The sequence below is a fragment of the Ascaphus truei genome, chromosome 21, assembly GCF_040206685.1.
Source record: "Ascaphus truei isolate aAscTru1 chromosome 21, aAscTru1.hap1, whole genome shotgun sequence".
In the NCBI taxonomy this organism is placed as follows: domain Eukaryota; kingdom Metazoa; phylum Chordata; class Amphibia; order Anura; family Ascaphidae; genus Ascaphus; species Ascaphus truei.
In genome coordinates, this window is record NC_134503.1 from 13,601,121 (window position 1) to 13,620,031 (window position 18,911).

At 43.4% G+C, this 18,911-nt stretch overlaps 1 protein-coding gene across 1 annotated transcript in view; it reads right to left on the bottom strand.

The window, feature by feature from the left end:
- Positions 1–1,059: 1,059 nt before the first annotated feature.
- The window catches only part of CACNA1B (calcium voltage-gated channel subunit alpha1 B), a 196,777-nt gene continuing 178,925 nt past the window's right edge, over positions 1,060–18,911 (bottom strand). The window contains exons 42-46 of the mRNA XM_075579527.1: positions 18,732–18,845; positions 13,878–13,919; positions 10,987–11,176; positions 10,246–10,484; positions 1,060–5,834 (exon numbers count right to left, since the gene is read on the bottom strand). Of these exons, the coding sequence (XP_075435642.1) occupies positions 5,310–5,834; positions 10,246–10,484; positions 10,987–11,176; positions 13,878–13,919; positions 18,732–18,845 (1,110 nt within the window). The 3' untranslated portion in view covers positions 1,060–5,309. The remainder of the gene's footprint in view (positions 5,835–10,245; positions 10,485–10,986; positions 11,177–13,877; positions 13,920–18,731; positions 18,846–18,911) is intronic.

Genomic DNA, 18,911 nt, shown 5'->3' on the forward strand with positions numbered 1-18,911 from the left:
AACTAAGGCAACCCCACTAACTGACCTCACAAAAGCAAGAGGACCGCTAATGGTAAAGTGGTCCCCCGAAACCGAACAGGCCTTTAGAAGCCTGAAAGAAGCTCTCTGTGCCCAACCAGTGTTGGTCACACCTGACTTCTCCAAAGAGTTCGTAGTACAAACCGACGCATCTGAGGTTGGGCTGGGGGCGGTACTCTCCCAGGAGTCTCAAGGTGAGGAGCACCCCATCCTTTATTTAAGTAGGAAACTAAATCCCCAGGAGAAAAATTACTCCATAGTAGAGAAAGAGTGTCTCGCAATAAAGTGGGCTGTAGAGACGCTCAAATACTACCTGTTGGGGAGAAAATTCCGGTTGGTCACAGATCATGCACCCCTTACCTGGATGTGTCAAAACAGGGAAAAGAATGCTAGAGTGACCAGGTGGTTCCTAAGCCTACAACCCTTTAAATTTTCTGTGGAACACAGGTCAGGGCACAAACATGGCAATGCTGACGGGTTGTCAAGGATGCACTCCCTAATATCCATGGTCGCTCATCCCTCGAGGTCTGAGCTGGGGGGGAGGATATGTGACAGAAACCAGGGGATGGTAATAAATTCCGTATATAGGGCTCCCAGGATACTAGACAGTTTCTATCCTGTTTGGCCTGGGAGTGCAGCCTTATAATACATACACTCCATCCCACAGTTTGGCAAGCGCTGGAACTGAGGGATGAGAGATCCAGACCAGAGTTTGTCTGCTGCCTGATTTCTGTCACCTGTCATGCTAATTAGGAATCAGGTATGAAAGACTGATTTCCTGTTTGCTCTGGTCTCCCCACAAGAGCCAGGAGGCTGGAAGGCTGCTGAACTACAGAGGGGAGAAGCCTCTTCCCCAAACAGGTTCAATCTTTCTGTTCATTTGTGTAAGACTGCAAAAGTACCGTGTTTTGATGTTGGAAGTGGAAAAGCCACGTCCAACCCTGAGTCAGGGATATCTAAGTTAAGTTATCGCTCAGGTGAGCAGCTTTTGTTTTGATCTGTTTTCTGTTGTATGCACTGTGGCAGTCTCAGTGCCTGGGACTGAATAAACCAGGCATAGCCTGTTTAAAGGAACAGTACGTGACGCCTCATCATTTAACCTACCCTAAAAGACCGTGTTCTAAACAGTCCCGGACAAACGACGGAGTCCCGGAGTAAGCCGTTTGTCACAGCTGTCACGGTCCAGTGACCCAAAGAAGTGGGATTTTTGGGTTCTTCACCAAAGAAATGGCATTTTAACACAATAATTCCAACTTCAGTGTGCAAAGTATCTACGCATCCATGGACACCTACTAAATGCATAATATTCAGTCCTAATAAACTATACTCCAAGTGCGATGATACATGTGTGTACAGACTACGTATATATTTTTTCCTTACTTCTAAATCTTCTTTTAAAACAAAAACGGCTCACTCAAACAACCTCGCCACTTCACTCCAACCACAACCCTTTAGAAAATTCTATACAGATAAATTCTTTCCTTCCTTGGATTAGCTTTTTTTTCTGGATTCAAGCACAGTACCGATATTTTTTCGATGCACTTCCACCAATAACACCAATACCACCAACCGACACGTGAAAGCCCTGAGATGCATGACACCGAGTTATATTCCATTGAAAGGGTTCAATAAGACGGCAAGCAAATTGAAGAGAACAGTAGTAACAATAATAATTCCTAATAATGCAGACCAGGATGCAAGACAAAAACACAGAAATGGGAAATGGTCAACTGGACCTTAGGACCAGATAGCTATATGGTCCTCAACTGCTTGTCAGGACTGCATTACAAATCAACAACAAAGGGGCTGAATTGACTCCTGCCTCATTAACATGGCATCCACATGTAAACCACCTGCGTATATAATAACTAGTGCAGGGGCTAGGCAAGATGCACATGTGTATTACAATTAAGCCATAGGGGCCAACATGTAATAAACATACATGTCAAAGTCCAATTATCCCCACACTAGACAAAATCAATGGAAAACGTATTTTTTTTTACAGTATGAGGCTCCAGACCCATAGTCAATATGCTGTTAATCTACCTCCCTGCCAAGGAAAGCTGTAAACTATGTTCAGTTGAATGGGACTTAACACTTCCTGACAAGCAGTTATATTGAAGAGGATTCTATGGGATTACTGACGCTGACAATGAGTGAGAAGAATGAGTGGAGCCTTTACAGTCTCTGGGGAGGGTAGATCGCACGGAAGATGTGCATATTAATTCCTATCAGTGGTGCTCTTGTGAACTCTAGGCACTTAGCAGTGAAATGAAAGTAAGCCCTGCTGCCATACATATAAACACATACACAATCCAATGGCCAGGCACCAATCCTACAACCAAGGACTGCATCTCGCCTATAAAGACCTATCTGAATCGTCATGCTCCCTATTACCAACTCGTATTACTATGTTATCTCCTACGCCCAACGTAATTATGCAGCACTTAAAACTGTGCCTTGCATGTCAACCCTGATTGGACTGCACATGATCTGTTCACTAAAGTATGCTGGCCAATGTGGTATTGCCCATCATACTTTAGTGAACAGATCATGTGCAGTGACCATTCACTTGAAAAATTACCTTAATAGCTAAGTTAGTAAATATAAACCCCCTAAACTGTGTCTCAATGTCTTGTTGTATAACCTGAACCCTGCATGAGCCCAGCACTCATTATGTTTATGTCTGTATATTGTGCTGTGTAGGTCATTGCTAGATTGTTTTTTTTTTGTATTGAAGTGACTGCAGCACATCTGCAGCACATCTGCAGACCCATGTAGGGGCTGGGTATTGGAAAAGGAATAAGTGGACGATTACTGGAGGTTATAACAAAGCAAAGTGCCCTACCTGCAGTCAGTCCTACTTGACCAGAAAACCAATAGGGACCAGTCAAGAAGTTCCCTTGTGGGCCAAACGCGGGGTGACAAATTGGATGTGGAGGGGGTGCCTGACTGTAGTGGTCACCTATTCTACTTTCTACCACATATGAAATATTAGCTGAGTAGGTATCACCGCTGCTTAAATGGTGTCCTAAATGTCTTTGGAAAATCAGCTTTTGCCCTTAAAATAGATTTTTTTTTGTTATTAAGTAATATGCACTGCACACAATAAATGCAACGCTCATATATCATCTAACCTATACACGTGTATCACATTGTGCTTGCTATGAAGTTGATATGCTACATATGAATGTAAAGGCCACACAGCACTACAAGAATCTGATCTTTTTAAGATAAGCTCCCAAATCATGGAGCGCCTTATTGCAATAGGATTTGGGTGTAGGGTGTACCAGTCGAAGCTTTGCTGAAGTTGAAGGAATGATTGAAATATACTGGACGTGCAGATATTGGCACAGTCTGTCCCCTGTAGGTCTAGAAGGCTCAAGGAATTTGGCACTGCGGCAGAGAGTTTGTCAACTCTAGGACTGAATGGCACAAGACATAGTCACGACATTGCACAGTGTGTTATCTCTAGAGCTGTGCTGCCCAGGGATTGGGTGAGGTTATCATGTCTACCACCGGGCAGCTCGGCGCATTAAGGAGTGAGGACGTCTGGCCTATCTGTTCTATGAAAGGCAGGCTTAGGGGTATATAAACCTGGCACTCCCAGGACCATTCAACTGGCAAAGATGTGTACAGACACAAATGGGGTTATGCATTAAGCTGCCATAGTGCAGATTGGGGCATTATCGCACTGAAACTCCCATTGTCGTTAATAGGAGTTTCTGTGTGATATTGTCCCCTGAACGGCACTATTGCAGTTTAATGAATAACCCCCAAAGAGTGTGACAGATTGTGATATGAAGTCTTTAGAAACACATTTTGATTCCACAAGGGTAGAGGCTCCCTGTACGCTTTAAATACATCTAAAATTGAAACCACCAGACAAAACGATCCACTGCAGCTTCCGCCATGATCGATGACATCAGAATGTGCTATTTCACACTAACCAATTACATGCTTGTTTGGACTGATGCATTACCAAATGCTATGCTTCACTAAGAAAAGGCTCTTTTGGCATGAGGACATCCTTCAGGACACTGACACTTACATGAAAAATTTGTGAAAATACAGTACAAATAGATTTCATATGCGCAGCACACACACAGGGCACAAACCTTTCACAACATGATTGTAATTGGGATTCCCAGACCACCACAGTAACAGGGAGTTGTGGTGCAGCACACACAATGTACCCATGTATCACTACTGTATGTGCCTGTATATGGGAAGGATGTCATCTGAAAGATAAGCCGCAGAGCAATTATCACAGGAAACCTGAGCGGTTCATTCTTAGATTCTGTGAGCTGTAGAGCCTAAGTGTCCCAATATTACAGTGTGTTGTGGTGTCACAGAGCAGTGAATAATGCTCCTCTTTCTTACAGCATGTCTAACTTGAAATAACAGAGCAGTGCAAACAGGGAGTGCTCAACTCTTACACAGATTCTACTATAGAATCACCAAGCAACACCATGTCTTCAGAGAGAAGGAAAAGAGCCTATGTTACTGGGCCCAAAAGGAGAAGGTTACAAATAACGATGCTAACCCAACAACTGCTGTGGCTTATGGGTATTTACTGTATGTCAATGGAGCAAAGAGATAAATTACCACGTTGGCTTCTAAAGAGATGTGCAGAGCAACACAAGTGTGGGTGAAGTGAGGATGAGAAAAATGTGTGACCACAGAGAGGGTAAGAAGTGTATGTGGCACTAGAATTGTTGTGTCAAGTGCATGGTTACAGACTATCTCTCAATTTATGAAGGATGTTTCAGAAGCGGTAGAATATAGGCAATATAATCTCCTCCTTCCTATCCTGAAAACCTATATAAATAATAAGAATTAAAACCACAAACCCAATAAGCCCTCATCTACCTGCCTTCTTTTTTCTCCTCCCGCCATATTTCCTGTCTCTTCCTCTCATATATTTAGAACTTCAAGTTCTACCAAAATGGCCATCTAAATTCTCCCACAAAGAGAGACCTCGAAATGACAAATACCAAAAAGAACACATCCTACAGAGGCAGATCTCCTCTGTCTGCCTCATTCCTTCTTCTCCTTCCTCAATCTGTGCACTTTTTCTCCCATAATATCTCCATGCTCAGAGTTCTCCCAAGATGGCTGCCTCTGCTCTCCCGTAACATGCTCTGTTGTCACGGCGATCTGCCGCCCGATGATAAAACTCATCAGTAGTAACTCAGGCAACCAACCCCTTCCGACCCCCCCATGCTTCTCTCGCTTCGGCTTTCTGGTCAAGCAGGGGTGGGAGTGGGAACATGTCTTGGGTCCCTGTGCTAGCACCAGTCATCCTCATCTGCCTCGTGGTAGTAACTTCGGCCTCTGGGGGCTGTGCCAGGTGCCGGGCTCAGCCCCAGGGTGTAGTGGTAGCCATTTGGTACCCTGCAGAGCTGGTGGGAGTGGGATGTGAGAGAGGATACGTAGGAAGTCCGGGAGGAACGTCCCGAGTTGCTAGCCAAGGCCTCCTCGAACGTCAGTGTGTCCTCAGGCGGAGGACAGAAGGGGTCGGCATCCTGGCGAGGCCCTAAATAAGGGTCTGAGCCGATACGAGTGACTGTGCAGGCAGAGTGGCTGGGGGAATCACTGTACAGCAAGGTGTTGTGCTCTGATAGGCCCCGGCTCAGACGCCCAGGGGAGTAAGAGGGCCCCCCAAAGTGCACAGGGGAGGAGTGAGCTGTCCGATAAGTTACACTGGGCCGAGGGGTGAGAGGAGTCTGGGGGAGCTGTCTCCGTATCCCCCGGCATGGGGTGCTAGCACCGGAGCTGGTCAGACGTGGGCTCCCGCTGGCCGAACCACTGCCCTACATTAAAAGGGGGAGAAAGCACATCAAAACAGCACAGGAACGTGTGATGGAAACACAACACAGAGGGATACCACACGGACAAGCCACAAAGAGCAAGAAACAACCAACAGAGACATTGAAATATGGGATGGACAATTAGAAATAGGGAGGCACAAAGGTACATGGAACAGAAACATGTTATACAGTGACCAAGAAACATGATGTGGAGATGTAGCAAAGTCACGTCATAGGAACACAAGCCCAAAGACAAAGAGGACAAGAAAGAGATAATTGCAGGGAGCACAAAGACATTAGACATAAGCCGTGTGCACAGACAACATAGGCAGGACCACACCACAGAGACAAAGTCATTGATGCAATGACAGAAACAGGAGTTGATACACAGGCACAATGTCAGAGAGAGAGGTAGCAGATGGACACAGGAAAGGGAGAGAAACAAAGGAGAATTTAGAGAAGTAGAAAAGAAGTGACTGAGCCGATATCCATAGCATTCTGAATTTGCATGGCATAGCGATACATTGCTACATACACAGAATCCTGACTCCATACAGTGTACAGACACATTAATAATACACAGTATCCTAATCTTATGCAGCATGAGGACATGATACACAACAGCACCCTGACCCTACACAGCATACAGACACATTGATGCATATTACTAATCCTATACAATGTACAAATATACACAGCAGTTTGACCATACTTAACGTACATATACAGTGGCGAGAAAACATTTGTGAACCGCAATGATAATTACGGAAATGCAATAGTTTTTCTATGATAACCTTTTTTTAATCAAAACCAGTCTTTTATTTAAAATGCAATAGGGTTTTTTTATTAACCAATTCCATGTCTTTTTAAACAAAAGGCTGTATGAATTAGACAAACATGAGTAATTAAGAGTCAGGGTATGTGAAAAAGTAAGTGGTTTTATCAGCTAAATTGAAGGGGATAATTAGAATCAGGTGTTTAAATAATTAAGTATATCTTCAGGGGTGAGTTTTAGAGTCCCCACCCTATATAAAGATCAGAAACTTTGTGATTTTGGTCTTCAACATACAGGTGTGTGGAAACACATCATGCCACGATCAAAATAAATCTCTGAGGACCTCAGAAAAGCAGGTACGGGTGCTCATCAGCCTTGAAAGGGTTACAAACCATTTCTAAGGATTTGGAGCTCCACCAATCCACTGTCCGACAAATGGAGAAAGTTCAAGACCACAGTAGCTCTTCCCAGAAGTGGTCATCCTACCAACATCTCTCGAATAACCAACTGGGAAATCATCCATGAAGTCACAAAGAACCCCAGATTAACATCCAAGGATCTGCAGGCCACTCTCGCCTTGGCTAATGTGAGTATTCATGACTCAACTATCAGAAAAAGACTGAACAAGAATGGTGTTCATGGAAGGATAGCCAGGAGGACACCACTGCTCTCGACAAAGAATATTGCTGCCCATCTGTAGTTCGCCAAAGAGCACATAGATGATCCACAAGACTTCTGGAATAATGTTCTCTGGAAAGACGAGTCAAAGGTAAAACTTTTTGGCCTCAAGGAGAACGTTATGTTTGGCAAACCAAAACTGCCTTCAAACAGAAGAACCTCATCCCAACCATCAAGCATGGTGGTGGGAGTGTGATGGTTTGGGGCTGCTTTGCTGTCTCAGAACCTTGACGGCTTGCCATCATTGAAACAACCATGAATTCTGAATTGTATCAGAAGATTCTAGAGGAGAATGTCAGACCATCCGTCTGTAAGGTGAAGCGAAAGTGGATCATGCAGCAAGACAATGATCCTAAACATACAAGCAGATCTATAAAAGAATGGCTGCAGAAGAAGAAATTCCACGTTTTAGAATGGCCTAGTCAAAGTCTGGCCCTATCACAATTTGTGGCAGGACCTGAAGTTAGCTGTCCATGCAAGAAAGCCCTCAAATGTGACTGAGTTGAAGCAGTTCTGTAAGGAGGAATGGGCCAAAATTCCTCAAACCCGATGTGAAAGACTGACCACCAGTTACAGGAAATGCTTATGTAACACATTGTCCTTAACCCTACGGGCAATACCGGTAATTACGGTCACTGGTGCTACTTGTTAGACTTACAGAAGGCCTGAGCCTCCGCTCCTTGGGAGCCTGGGGTGAAGGTGTGTTCTCTCTCTCTCTATTTGGTGCAGTGCCTCCACCTATGAGGATCCCGCGTAGCAGGATGGCTCTTCATAGGAACTCTTATACCTTTATGGTATACCCCAATAACACCATCACAACAGGGTATATAATACTACTTTACTGTGGAACCACAGTAGGCCCAAATATTACCACATAAGCACAATAACAGCGTAATAACAGTGTAACCATAGGGGATAGCTAGTCCTAATAATGAGGGTGCTTGGGCACCTATAACCCACTATCCGGCAAACAACCCTTCCCAATGTGTGAATGAGGGCAGCGCTACCCTCCCCCTTGCGGTGGTGCACTTATACCTTCCTGGTTAAGTCCTTAACCAGGAAATACAGTACTTCTAGATGGAGGATGATCAGTGGCGGGGTCTCTGACAACAGCCCCTCACGCCTCACGTCTGGATGCTGCGTGGTGACACTTCTTGCCGGAGAGACTCCTTTCCTGGCTCTGGTCCTGCTCCGATGTTACCGCTCACTAATTGGAGATCCCTAACTGTATGGCCGGCCCTACACTTTCCACTAAGGTGAAGGGACTGCCTGGGGCCTAGGTGTAATGTCTCTGGCCTAGTCCAGGAGCTTGCCTAGCTCCCCGGACACTACATTCCTGCTCGCAGGCTCCGGATCGACTGGCCATGCCGTCCCCAGCCCGCAGAGGAAATCCTGAGCACAGGACATCCTCTCTCTCTGTTTCTCGATCCGGTTTGGGTGTACCAAGATGACCGACACAACTTTGCTGCTCCTCCCGAGTAATGGAATCTATACCCCCCTCCCCCCCAGGATGCATGAAGGGGGACCCCTGCTACACTTAGTTAAAGTCATTGCTGCTCAAGGAGGCGCCACCAGGTACTGAATCTAAACGTTCACATACTTTTTCACACATGGATATTGAATGTTGAATCATTTTAGATAAATAAATGTTGAGAAAGTATAGTGTTTTTGTGTCATTTGTTTGGGTAGGTTATTTTTTATCTATTATTAGGAGTTAGATTAAGATCTAATAACATTTTAAGTTTGAAAGATGTGGAAATCCTATGTGGTTCACAAACTTTTTCTCGTCACTGTATATTAATACATACATCGACCCTTCATTGATACCCACACAATGACCTCACAGCACACATATTCCAACATACATACAGTACAATATCCATTGAACAGATAAATCCATAAACACACAATACCCTATCATTACGAATAAGGCCGCATTGCATATGCACAGGGGCCGATTTAGCGTTGGCTATCGACCATGGAGTCGTTGTACAAACTCATTGCATTGGGTAGAAATGGCAGGATAACGACTCATAAAAATAAAACCAAACCAAAGAGCAAAAGACCCTTTTTGGGGGCGGCATTACCATCCCGACCCAACAGGCGGAGTGGAAGCGTTTCTATTACTAATTTATATAAATGAGCTCAACATGGGCATAGCATCTGTCCAATTTAGAGTTGGATTAACAGCTATTATTAATTTAAGACCCCTTATTAATAATGTGCTTACATGGACCAGGTGCTAATCAGGCTACACTAGAAGAACCCAGCATTTGCAACCTACATTGCCGGGCGCCATGGCTGCACTTGATGCTTTATTGAGGCGCAGACGCTGCCTGGCAATGCTTGATATTCTTGAGAAAAGATCAAGACCCCAGAAAAGAAGGGAAATAATTAATAATTATTACTGTATTTATTTAAATGTCTGTAAAATTTGTATTTTCTTTTCTCTCTCTGCCTAATTTTTACGCATGTGTGCTGATGCAATTAAGCGCAAACGTGACACAGACGTAATTATTACACACAGGTGTATGATTGCGCAATGCATTAAAATTGAGAACAGCCAATACAGTAACTCCTTATCATATTTTAGGACCAGCTGCTAATCCCAGAAATAGCGATGGAGCAGAGCTAATATTTTAACATCACCGCTATTTTTGCAGTTACTTCTAAACTCTAAATTGGGCTCATAGTATTGTGTGTATACACAGAGTACACCAGTTGTGCAAACAATCTTTGCAAAGACATGAAAATATACAAACACACACCACAGGCTGGACGTTTAAGAACACAATTCAAGCATCCAGGCATTGACAGAAGCAGTAATAAATGGAATCAAACATATGCACAGTTATTTTTAAATAGACAGCACCATGTGGTGTGCTGCTCCCTCTGCTGGTCACCTAGTGATCTGCATGAGGCCATGGGTTCTTGCAGCCTCCACATCCCATCCTTCCTCACCTGTCTCTGGGTTCCATGGTCCTCCTGTCCTCCATTGGGCGACGGGGCCCGGCTGTGGTCGGAGGGACGTGGATGGCCCGACTCGCGGCTGCCGTATCGGTCGCAGGAGTAGAAGCGCTGTTTCTCGGACGAGGATGGTGGATGTTGCTTCCTTTCCTGAGACCTGCCCCTCTCCTGTCTCCTCTCTCGGGGGACGGCCTCTCCGGACCGTGACCCAGAAACTAGTTCGTTAGCAGGGGCTGCGGGGGAGAGGCAGAGTCACGCCTAGGTTGGTACCTTGTTCCAGATTCAAAGTTGAATCTCAACTGGATGAAATTTCCCTTTTAATAAAAAATAAGGCTCCACAGACATTGGATCTGCTACGGTCAACACAACATATGAAATGGTTCATATTCAAAGGCAATTCGGGCCGTAAAGATACCCTTTCTCTTACCATTAATGGTTTCAGTACCAATTTTGCCCAACGTGCTTCCACTTGTGATTTCAAGGAGATAGGCGTTACATGACACATATAATAAACAAATGTATCAAATTCTATATCGCTGTTATTTACGATTCCTTCTTTTTGGTGTTAATCAATCTGCCAAGTCTGAGGGGATGCAATCCTCCATGGATAACAATCAGTATCAAATGCAAGGAGTATTTTTAATGCGTTTCTTATACTGCGCGGCATAATGGTAGACAATGGAAATAGGTAAGGTATATGTACCATACATGAAGGGTCAAGAAGGAGAACGTTACCTGTGTCATCGTTCTGTGGGGATCTCTCCATGGATTTCTGTTTCCTTTCCTTGCGGCGGTGGCAGCGGTGATGGTGCTGGTGGGTCCGCTCGGGGGGCACCCTTTCCAGGGAATACTCGTACAGTTGGGTGCGCTGCGGAGGAGTCAGCGTGGAAACTGAGCGCTTCATTGGGCTGCTGTCTGGGATGGGCTACAAACAGAAATCAAGGCATGAAAGACCTCTCAGGTCTGTTCTTCAGATGTACAAATATCTCTATTGACAACTCCATGTTGGCCCATTAAAAGATAGCAAAACTTGCATCTCACCTACACTATTCCCGGACCAGCACAGCTACTGGAAATCTGTATTGTAGTAAATGCATAAAATACTATCAATACCTTTCCTTTAGCTGACACCAGTGGGCATTTAATGGTAAAATTGCTTTATTTAGAGCTGAACACGCTGCTTAATTGGTTTCAGTTCTGTCCTCTGGTGGCAACAAGTGGTTTGACAATGCCCAAGACGCCAAGGTCAAAAACTTCGCTGCACACCCACAGCCCATGCAGTTAATCCCTTCACTGTCAGTGGGATCTGGAATACATGTCTTAGTAACCAACTGGAGAAGCATATATAAAGGCAGAAGTCTTTGTTCGGGAAGATTTATACTTGATGGTAACTTGAGACACAATGGCACAAAGAAAACGATGCATTGTACGCCGTTGGTTGACGTTGCGTGATGACTGACTGCCCATGGTGCCTTCAGTAACTCTTCGGTAGGGGTCATCAAAAATCTCTAAAATGTGGACAATCCATAACACACACTTCCCTTTCATTATTCACATTGCTGCGCAGTTTGCCAGCAATCTATAAAGTGCTGGTATTTCTCGTGACAGCCTGTGCTTTCCACACGAGACATCTCTCGTCTAGTACCAAGTACTACGTAGCAATAGAGTGAAACCTACTCCATTACCAGGAGCAGGCTCATGCAATCCTGGGTTTGCAGATTTTTTTCCCTTTTCTGCAGAGCTAAATCTCCCCAAGGACCATTTATTGAGATCAGATAAATGAAACGAAGTACCTGTCCCTGGTAATTTCGAGCTATGTGGGCACCCTAGCAAGGACAACATAAATTACTGTTATTCCTTCTGACAAGCAGTATTTTCCTGTCTATGGATGTGTCTTCTGAGCATTCTGGAGACATTAGTTCATGTGACAACCTGTATTGCCCCATCTATGGATCTGTATTGCCCTGCCTATTAATCTGGCAGGCTTAAGTTAATTCTTTTGGCAGTCTGTATATAGACCCTAATACAGTTCTGAGCACACTGGTAATGTTATGCTGTTTTGGCAGCTGTCAGACAACATTGGTCAACAGAGTTTTTTTTTTTAAGTCAATTTAAAAGTCTAGCTGTCAGCAAGATTTTTTTTTTTAAAGAGACGGATTCCTGAGTAAGCTGCATGTTATTTTAAAGTATATTTATTCTTCTCTTCAATAGGCGTTTCTATGAACAAAAAAATAAAGAAACAAACAATGGTGAAGGGAAATTGGGAAGGGCTCATCAGACACACAAAAAAAAGGAGCGCATTGACACTACATACATGGACAGATACTTAAAGGGTGAGATGATCACGTATGTAGATCATTCAGCTAGAGTGGGTAAAAGCGCCAATATCCAGATATCTGAGCTACAATGATGCAGATGGTACACAAGAAGTGATGGGCTTTGGCTGTGACTACTTATCCATTTAAATTGAAATCGGGAATAAGCTCAATCTCTTTTGTTATTATACCGCTAACTATGATAAGAGTAAATCAGTCGTTTTACAAAAAAAAAAATGGCATATTTGGACAATAACTGGTGTATATGTTTATGGCCCCCATTTAATATGCCGTAAAGCCATCTTCCCATTGCTCAGCAAGATTTTTCCCCCCATTCCAATGAATGGAATTTAAATATTCAAGAGCAAGGAAGAGATGGCGTCTTAGCATGCTGAATACAGGACTGTGTGTTTCTAAGCACATTCCTCTATATATCAAGCTTTCACAACGCGGACACTTCTCCGGAACGGACATTAAACTTGTCACACGCGTCACTTATTTTTTTAAATCTGTTTCACATCTACTGTATTTAATTTGTTTGAACGCCAATTGCACCAACAAGCAGAAAGATGAGCAGTTGTAGTGAGCAACGGTTTCTTGACAAATTTCTGTGATATGAGTAATTTAAAATACAATGTCTGAGCTGGGCTTAACTAACTGACTAAAATAATCTCTCTCTGCTGGAAACCTACAAGCTAATATAATAGAGGATCTCTGTTTAAACAAACTGAAAGACAGAATGTGTATGTTTGATATATATTATAAGATCAACATCATCCTTAAAAGTTGAGAAATGGGACATTCTAATGGGTTTATTCAGTAGAGTGAGCTAGTCGTTATCAGTTGTTATAGGCTAATCACTGGATTGATTGTTAACAAACGATGATGGTACTATAGTGAATAAATCTCTCTTTGATAGCTGATACATTCAGAGTATCTATGACAGGAGGTTGAGCCAGAGTACTCTTTGTATATACCAGGGATGACCAACTCTAGTCCTCAAGAGCCACCAACAGGTCAGGTTTTCAGGATATCCCTGCTTCAGCACAGGTGGCTCATTCAGTGGCTCATTCAGCACCTGTGCTGAAGCGGGATATCCTGAAAACCTGACCCGTTGGCGGCCCTTGAGGACTAGAGTTGGCCACCCCTGGTCTAAACGTTCTGTATATGAGACTTCTGGTGGCAGTAGGATCTGTGAGCTTTGCTGCAAGGAACATTCTGACGGGTTAATGCACATGAATCCAGTTATATAGTGCCGAGCGCTCTGTCAGCGCTACACACAAGTCATGTAATAGTAACAAGGCTACATACGGGCAGGTAACCGTTCCCAGGGGAAGGAGCCCGGCTCCTCGACTGATGAGAGACAGACAGGTGAAGCAGGTCAAACGACCCCACGGAGACCAGCAGCAGACAGCATGGAGGGAGGACCAGGGAACAGGGACGGGAGGTAAGACAAAATAAACAAACAGGGTAAGAAGGCAAGGAAAGGGGAACAAAGGAAGATAGGAGAAAGGAGAAGGGGGGAAGATGGAGCCACCTCAATAGCAACACAAAGACAGAATGAAATCAGAGCAGAGGCAGACAGATGAGGCAGATGGAGAATGGGGTGTAAGTTGAGTTTTGGGGGTAGGGAAGGTAGGGCACAAGAAATGGGAAAAGTACAGGTCAGTAATAAAAAAACACAGTGTTATATCAGAACAAGTGTACATGGGCAGACAGCTGCAGGGACCTGAAATGAATTGCAGATCAGTGCCAACGACTTCATCAGTAAAGAGACTAAAAGATTCTCATTACACCCAAAGTACCTGCTGATTCCCAGTGTTTATCGTATAGTATAAGTCACAGTTCTAAATCTTGTATGTAGAATATACCAAAAGCAGAGCACAGCCAGGAAAAAGACAGCCAGTTGCAAAAATCTCAAAATATATTCAAAATATTATAGAGAAAAAATTTAAAAATGTGAAAGTTGGTGACCACTAGATACTCCAACGCATTTTGCGTCTTTGGGTATTTTCTCGAGGAGTAACCCAGCCCCTGCACTTGACTCTTATAAAGCAAAATGTCTAGTGGAGGGATCATCATGCCATCTTGTTAATTACAATTCAAGTATAAGGGTTAAGGAATAAACCAACCTTATAGTCATACATTTAAATATAATATAGCAAAATGTATATTTTACAACTAAAGTACAAATAAAAAAACGATGTGCAAATGCCATGAATTGTGAAAATCTGGGTTTAAGGGTTTAAATTTAGAGGGATTGTACTTTTCAATCTAAAAATAAACTGCTTTTCTCATTTAGCCAACTGATTATTCATATCTCCATTTCTTGGGTGACTTTGAACCACATCAATTTTCCTCATTTTACAACGACTTGGATCTGAGTTAGGATAAATATGCAAGTGTTTTCACACCGAATGGTCTATATCACCATTTGTAATGAGCCGGACGCTCCAACACATGTAAAAGTGTCCCTTCCAGTTCTATTACACTTGGCTTTTCTCAACATACTTGGTTCAATAATATTTACCAGGGCCTTTGCTTACCTATAAACAATTTTTGTATCCAACGGGGTCTAATCCCTAAATTCGGACCTAAAAATAAATATTTGACCTTTTGGAGGGATTAGCCATTAGGGTCCTGGCTAAAAGATAATTTGATTATATTTACAAGACATTTCTGATTTTCTATTACTTCGCGAAAGTTCATAAAACACTGGTATCACTATCTGGCAGGCCAATAATCTGTGGGATTGATTCCCTAGGATAAAGTTCAACTGAGTATGTAGACATTTTCCCAGAGCCCATAGCGAAGGATTTACTATATTATCTATTAGATTATGGGCATATTTTAACTTTAGTTAAAGATTTTGTCTTGGTACTGTATATGGACTACATACAATGACTCTTTAGATGTGATCTCATTGTCTACAATTATTGAACATAAATTGGTCTACGAGATCGTTTTGAACAAGTCTTCCCTTGCTTTTTTCAGGTTTGCTTCTTGTTGGGTGCAATTATTTAATGTTTCATGGCAGTTGCTATCCCCACAAACATGCTGGACCATGGTACATCTTTTGCTATCTCCGATGCTAACATATTTATGGGTTAACGGGATAGGACCCACGTGTTTGGGCCTCTGTGTGTGACCTGATCAACATATGGAAAGGTGACATATGCATATTAAAAATGTTTATTTAATATCTTCATATGAATACAGTCATTTGAAATGTTCTTATCTTATCAATTATACTTTTTAGCACCAATTTTTTTTCACCGGCAACAAAGGAAAGGGTTCATTATAGTAAGGGCAGTTACAATAGGGAATTCATTACCCATGGAGACTGTGATGGCAGATACAATGGATATGTTCAAAAAAAGGATGGACATCTTTTTAGAAAGGAAAGGTATGTACAGTACCTTAGGCCTCGGGCATGGTCAGCGCTTATGCGCTGACCCGTGCTGAGCCGTGCTGCTGTTCGGCACTGAGCCCCTGCAGCCGCAATGAGAGCGACTTTAGCACGCTTCCGCACGCTTGGGGAAGCGTGTGTCTGACGAAGTTTTGAAATTTCTCCGCTTGCTGGAGCGCAGGGCCAGTCACGTGAGCGGTTTGCCCAATGAGAGCGAACCAGCTCCGTGACGTCACTGGCCCGCCCCCTGACGGCGCGCTGTGTAAAAGGCCAGGGAAAGCACCGCTTTCCCTGAGCCTCAGCGCGCCTCCGCACTCAGCAAATAACTATGTCCCAGGCCTAAGAAGTAGACATAGGAACAATGTTGATCCAGGGAATAATCTGATTATTGGAGTCAGGAAGGAATTTATTTTTCCCCTTATGAGATATCATTAGATGATGTGTCACTGGGTTTTTTTGTTTGCCTTCCTCTGGATCAATATACTGTAAGTACAAATATAGGATAAAGTATCTTTCGTCTAAATTTAGCATAGGTTGAACTTGATGGACGTACGTCTTTTTTCAACCTCATCTACAATGTAACTACAGTATGTAACTGTGTAGCTATGTAACTATATAACTACTGTATGTAACACTGAATTGTTGGATATTGTTTTGTTTGAGAGCTAGGATGGCCCTATTCCTTTAGATATTGTTAGAAACCAGGGCAAATAGTTGCCATCTTCTTAAAGCATCTTCCAAAGACGTTGTCGCTTGCTTTTAGTCGTGAGAGACAATCCTGATCCCAGCAGCCATTGTGACACCAATGAGGCACATATTTTTGCTGGGGGAGGGACCATGGGTATGGAGAGGTGGAGGAGGGGGGGGGGCAGACATCAGGGGAACTTGGAGCAGCTCTGGGGGATCCCAAGTTCGGATAAGTTTATTATTTGAATCCTGGATTGCTGCTGTAAGAGGGGTATCCCTAAGGGGCAATTTCTGTTCAACTAATGGTTCAATAAAAGCATGTAATTCAATAAAGCACGGGTCACAGAAAGTCATTCCTTGTTGGTTTTACCGCAAAGAAGCATATGTGAAATGTCAAACCCAAAGTAATATGGCCATGTACACGGTCCAAGACAGGGGTTCTCAACTCCAGTCCTCAAGTCTCCCCTCCCCCTTCCCCCCAACAGGCCAGGTTTTCAGAATATCCCTGCTTCAGCACAGGTAGCTCAATCAGAGGCTCAGTCTTTGACTGAGCCTCTGATTGAGCCACCTGTGCTGAAGCAGGGACTGAATGAGTCCCATGTGCTGAAGCAGGGATATGCTGAAAATCTGACATGTTGGGGGGTTGAGGGGGGCTTGAGGACTGGAGTTGGGAACCCCTGGTCTAAGGCACAGGATAATACACAGAAATCTGATATGGTGCGTTCTATTGCTACTTTTACCAATAAGGCTGGGAATATTGCAAGTATTGTTAAAAAAAAAACTAAAACATTGGCATCTTTTAAAGTTAGCCCCCGAGTGCAGGGATTGAACCCCGTTAGATCCCAAACTTGTTTATAGACCTTGGGTAATATCCTTGCACCAAGTATGTTTAGAAAAGCCAAGTGGAATAGAACTGGAAAGGTTTCTGTGCTGTAAGGTGCGTAGTCACAAATAAAAGCAATGGAAGAATGGCGTACAATAACTGCCTACCTATGCGCTACCATGGACAGCTCAAACATAACTCAAAGTACGTTTGTTGGAGCATTAACAAAGGTGACATAAATTATCTATTGTCACAACACATAAAATGAGGCCAAATGATGTGGTGCAACGTCACCCAAGAAAAAGAGATAGTCAGTTATTTAACTAAGCGAGTTGGCTAAACAGGAAATGCAGTGGATTTTTAGATTGAAAAGTAGGATCTCTCTGGGTTTAAACACAGAGTGGGATCTTAGACACCTTCTAATTTACCACCTTCTATTTGCATTCCTTATTTCCCCAGTGCATTGTATTTGCACGTCATTTCTTTATTTGACATCTACACATTTAGCTCTATGGTCTTTACATGCTGTTTTATTCCCTGTCCTTTAAACCTAAACTGTTGGTAACAAGATTGTGTGAAGATCCCTTGGTGAGGCTACTTTGCTATACAAAAGAGTCACGTGCAGGAGGTTGGCGTTACTCCTTGGCAAAGAGGCCCTAGTGCGTCCCCCACACCACCACGCGTCTCTGGGGCTTCCCTGGCTGTGCGCTGTCTTCTGTGTTTCCTGAAGTCATGGATAGAACCGGCAGCACGATGCTGCTGCTCCTGGTTTATACTCAGACTGGAGACGCTGAGGAATTTCTACATTGCAGCCTCTTACTGACAGTACCTAGGAGGTGAGGTGGCCACACGAACATTGGTTGTTATTCAAGTGGACCAGATACCCCTTGGGTAGCTGCTGTATCTCTGAATTATATATGCATCTGATAAAGGACTAAGCTGCTGTCCAGGGTCGCTATTGAAGATAGTCACAGGTATCTGTCAGCAGTGTATATGTGTCTGTATGTTACATCTATCATGTCTCCCAGTTCTAATAAATGTGTACAGTATGTGCCTGTAAATGTTACAGGTATCCATCAGCTGTGTGTCTGTTCATAAGTAACAAATATCTGTGTCTTTATATAACTACATCAAGTGTGTATCTGATGTTATATGGCAAATATGTGTGCTGGTACATCACATGTATCTGTCAGTTGTGTCCAACAGATGTTTGCATCTACTGTATTAGGTAGGTGTTTGTACTCACATGAGCTTCAGCGGCTAGTCGTGGCATGGAGACAGCCCGTCCTTGGGTCTCCAAACCAGCAGGATGGTCTCCACCATTAGATAGATTCATGACAATTTCTTTCATCTCTACAGACTGGAAAGAAGTCTAGAGGTTACTAGCGTGAGGGAGGCTAAGTGGTACTTTTATGAGTAGGTAAGT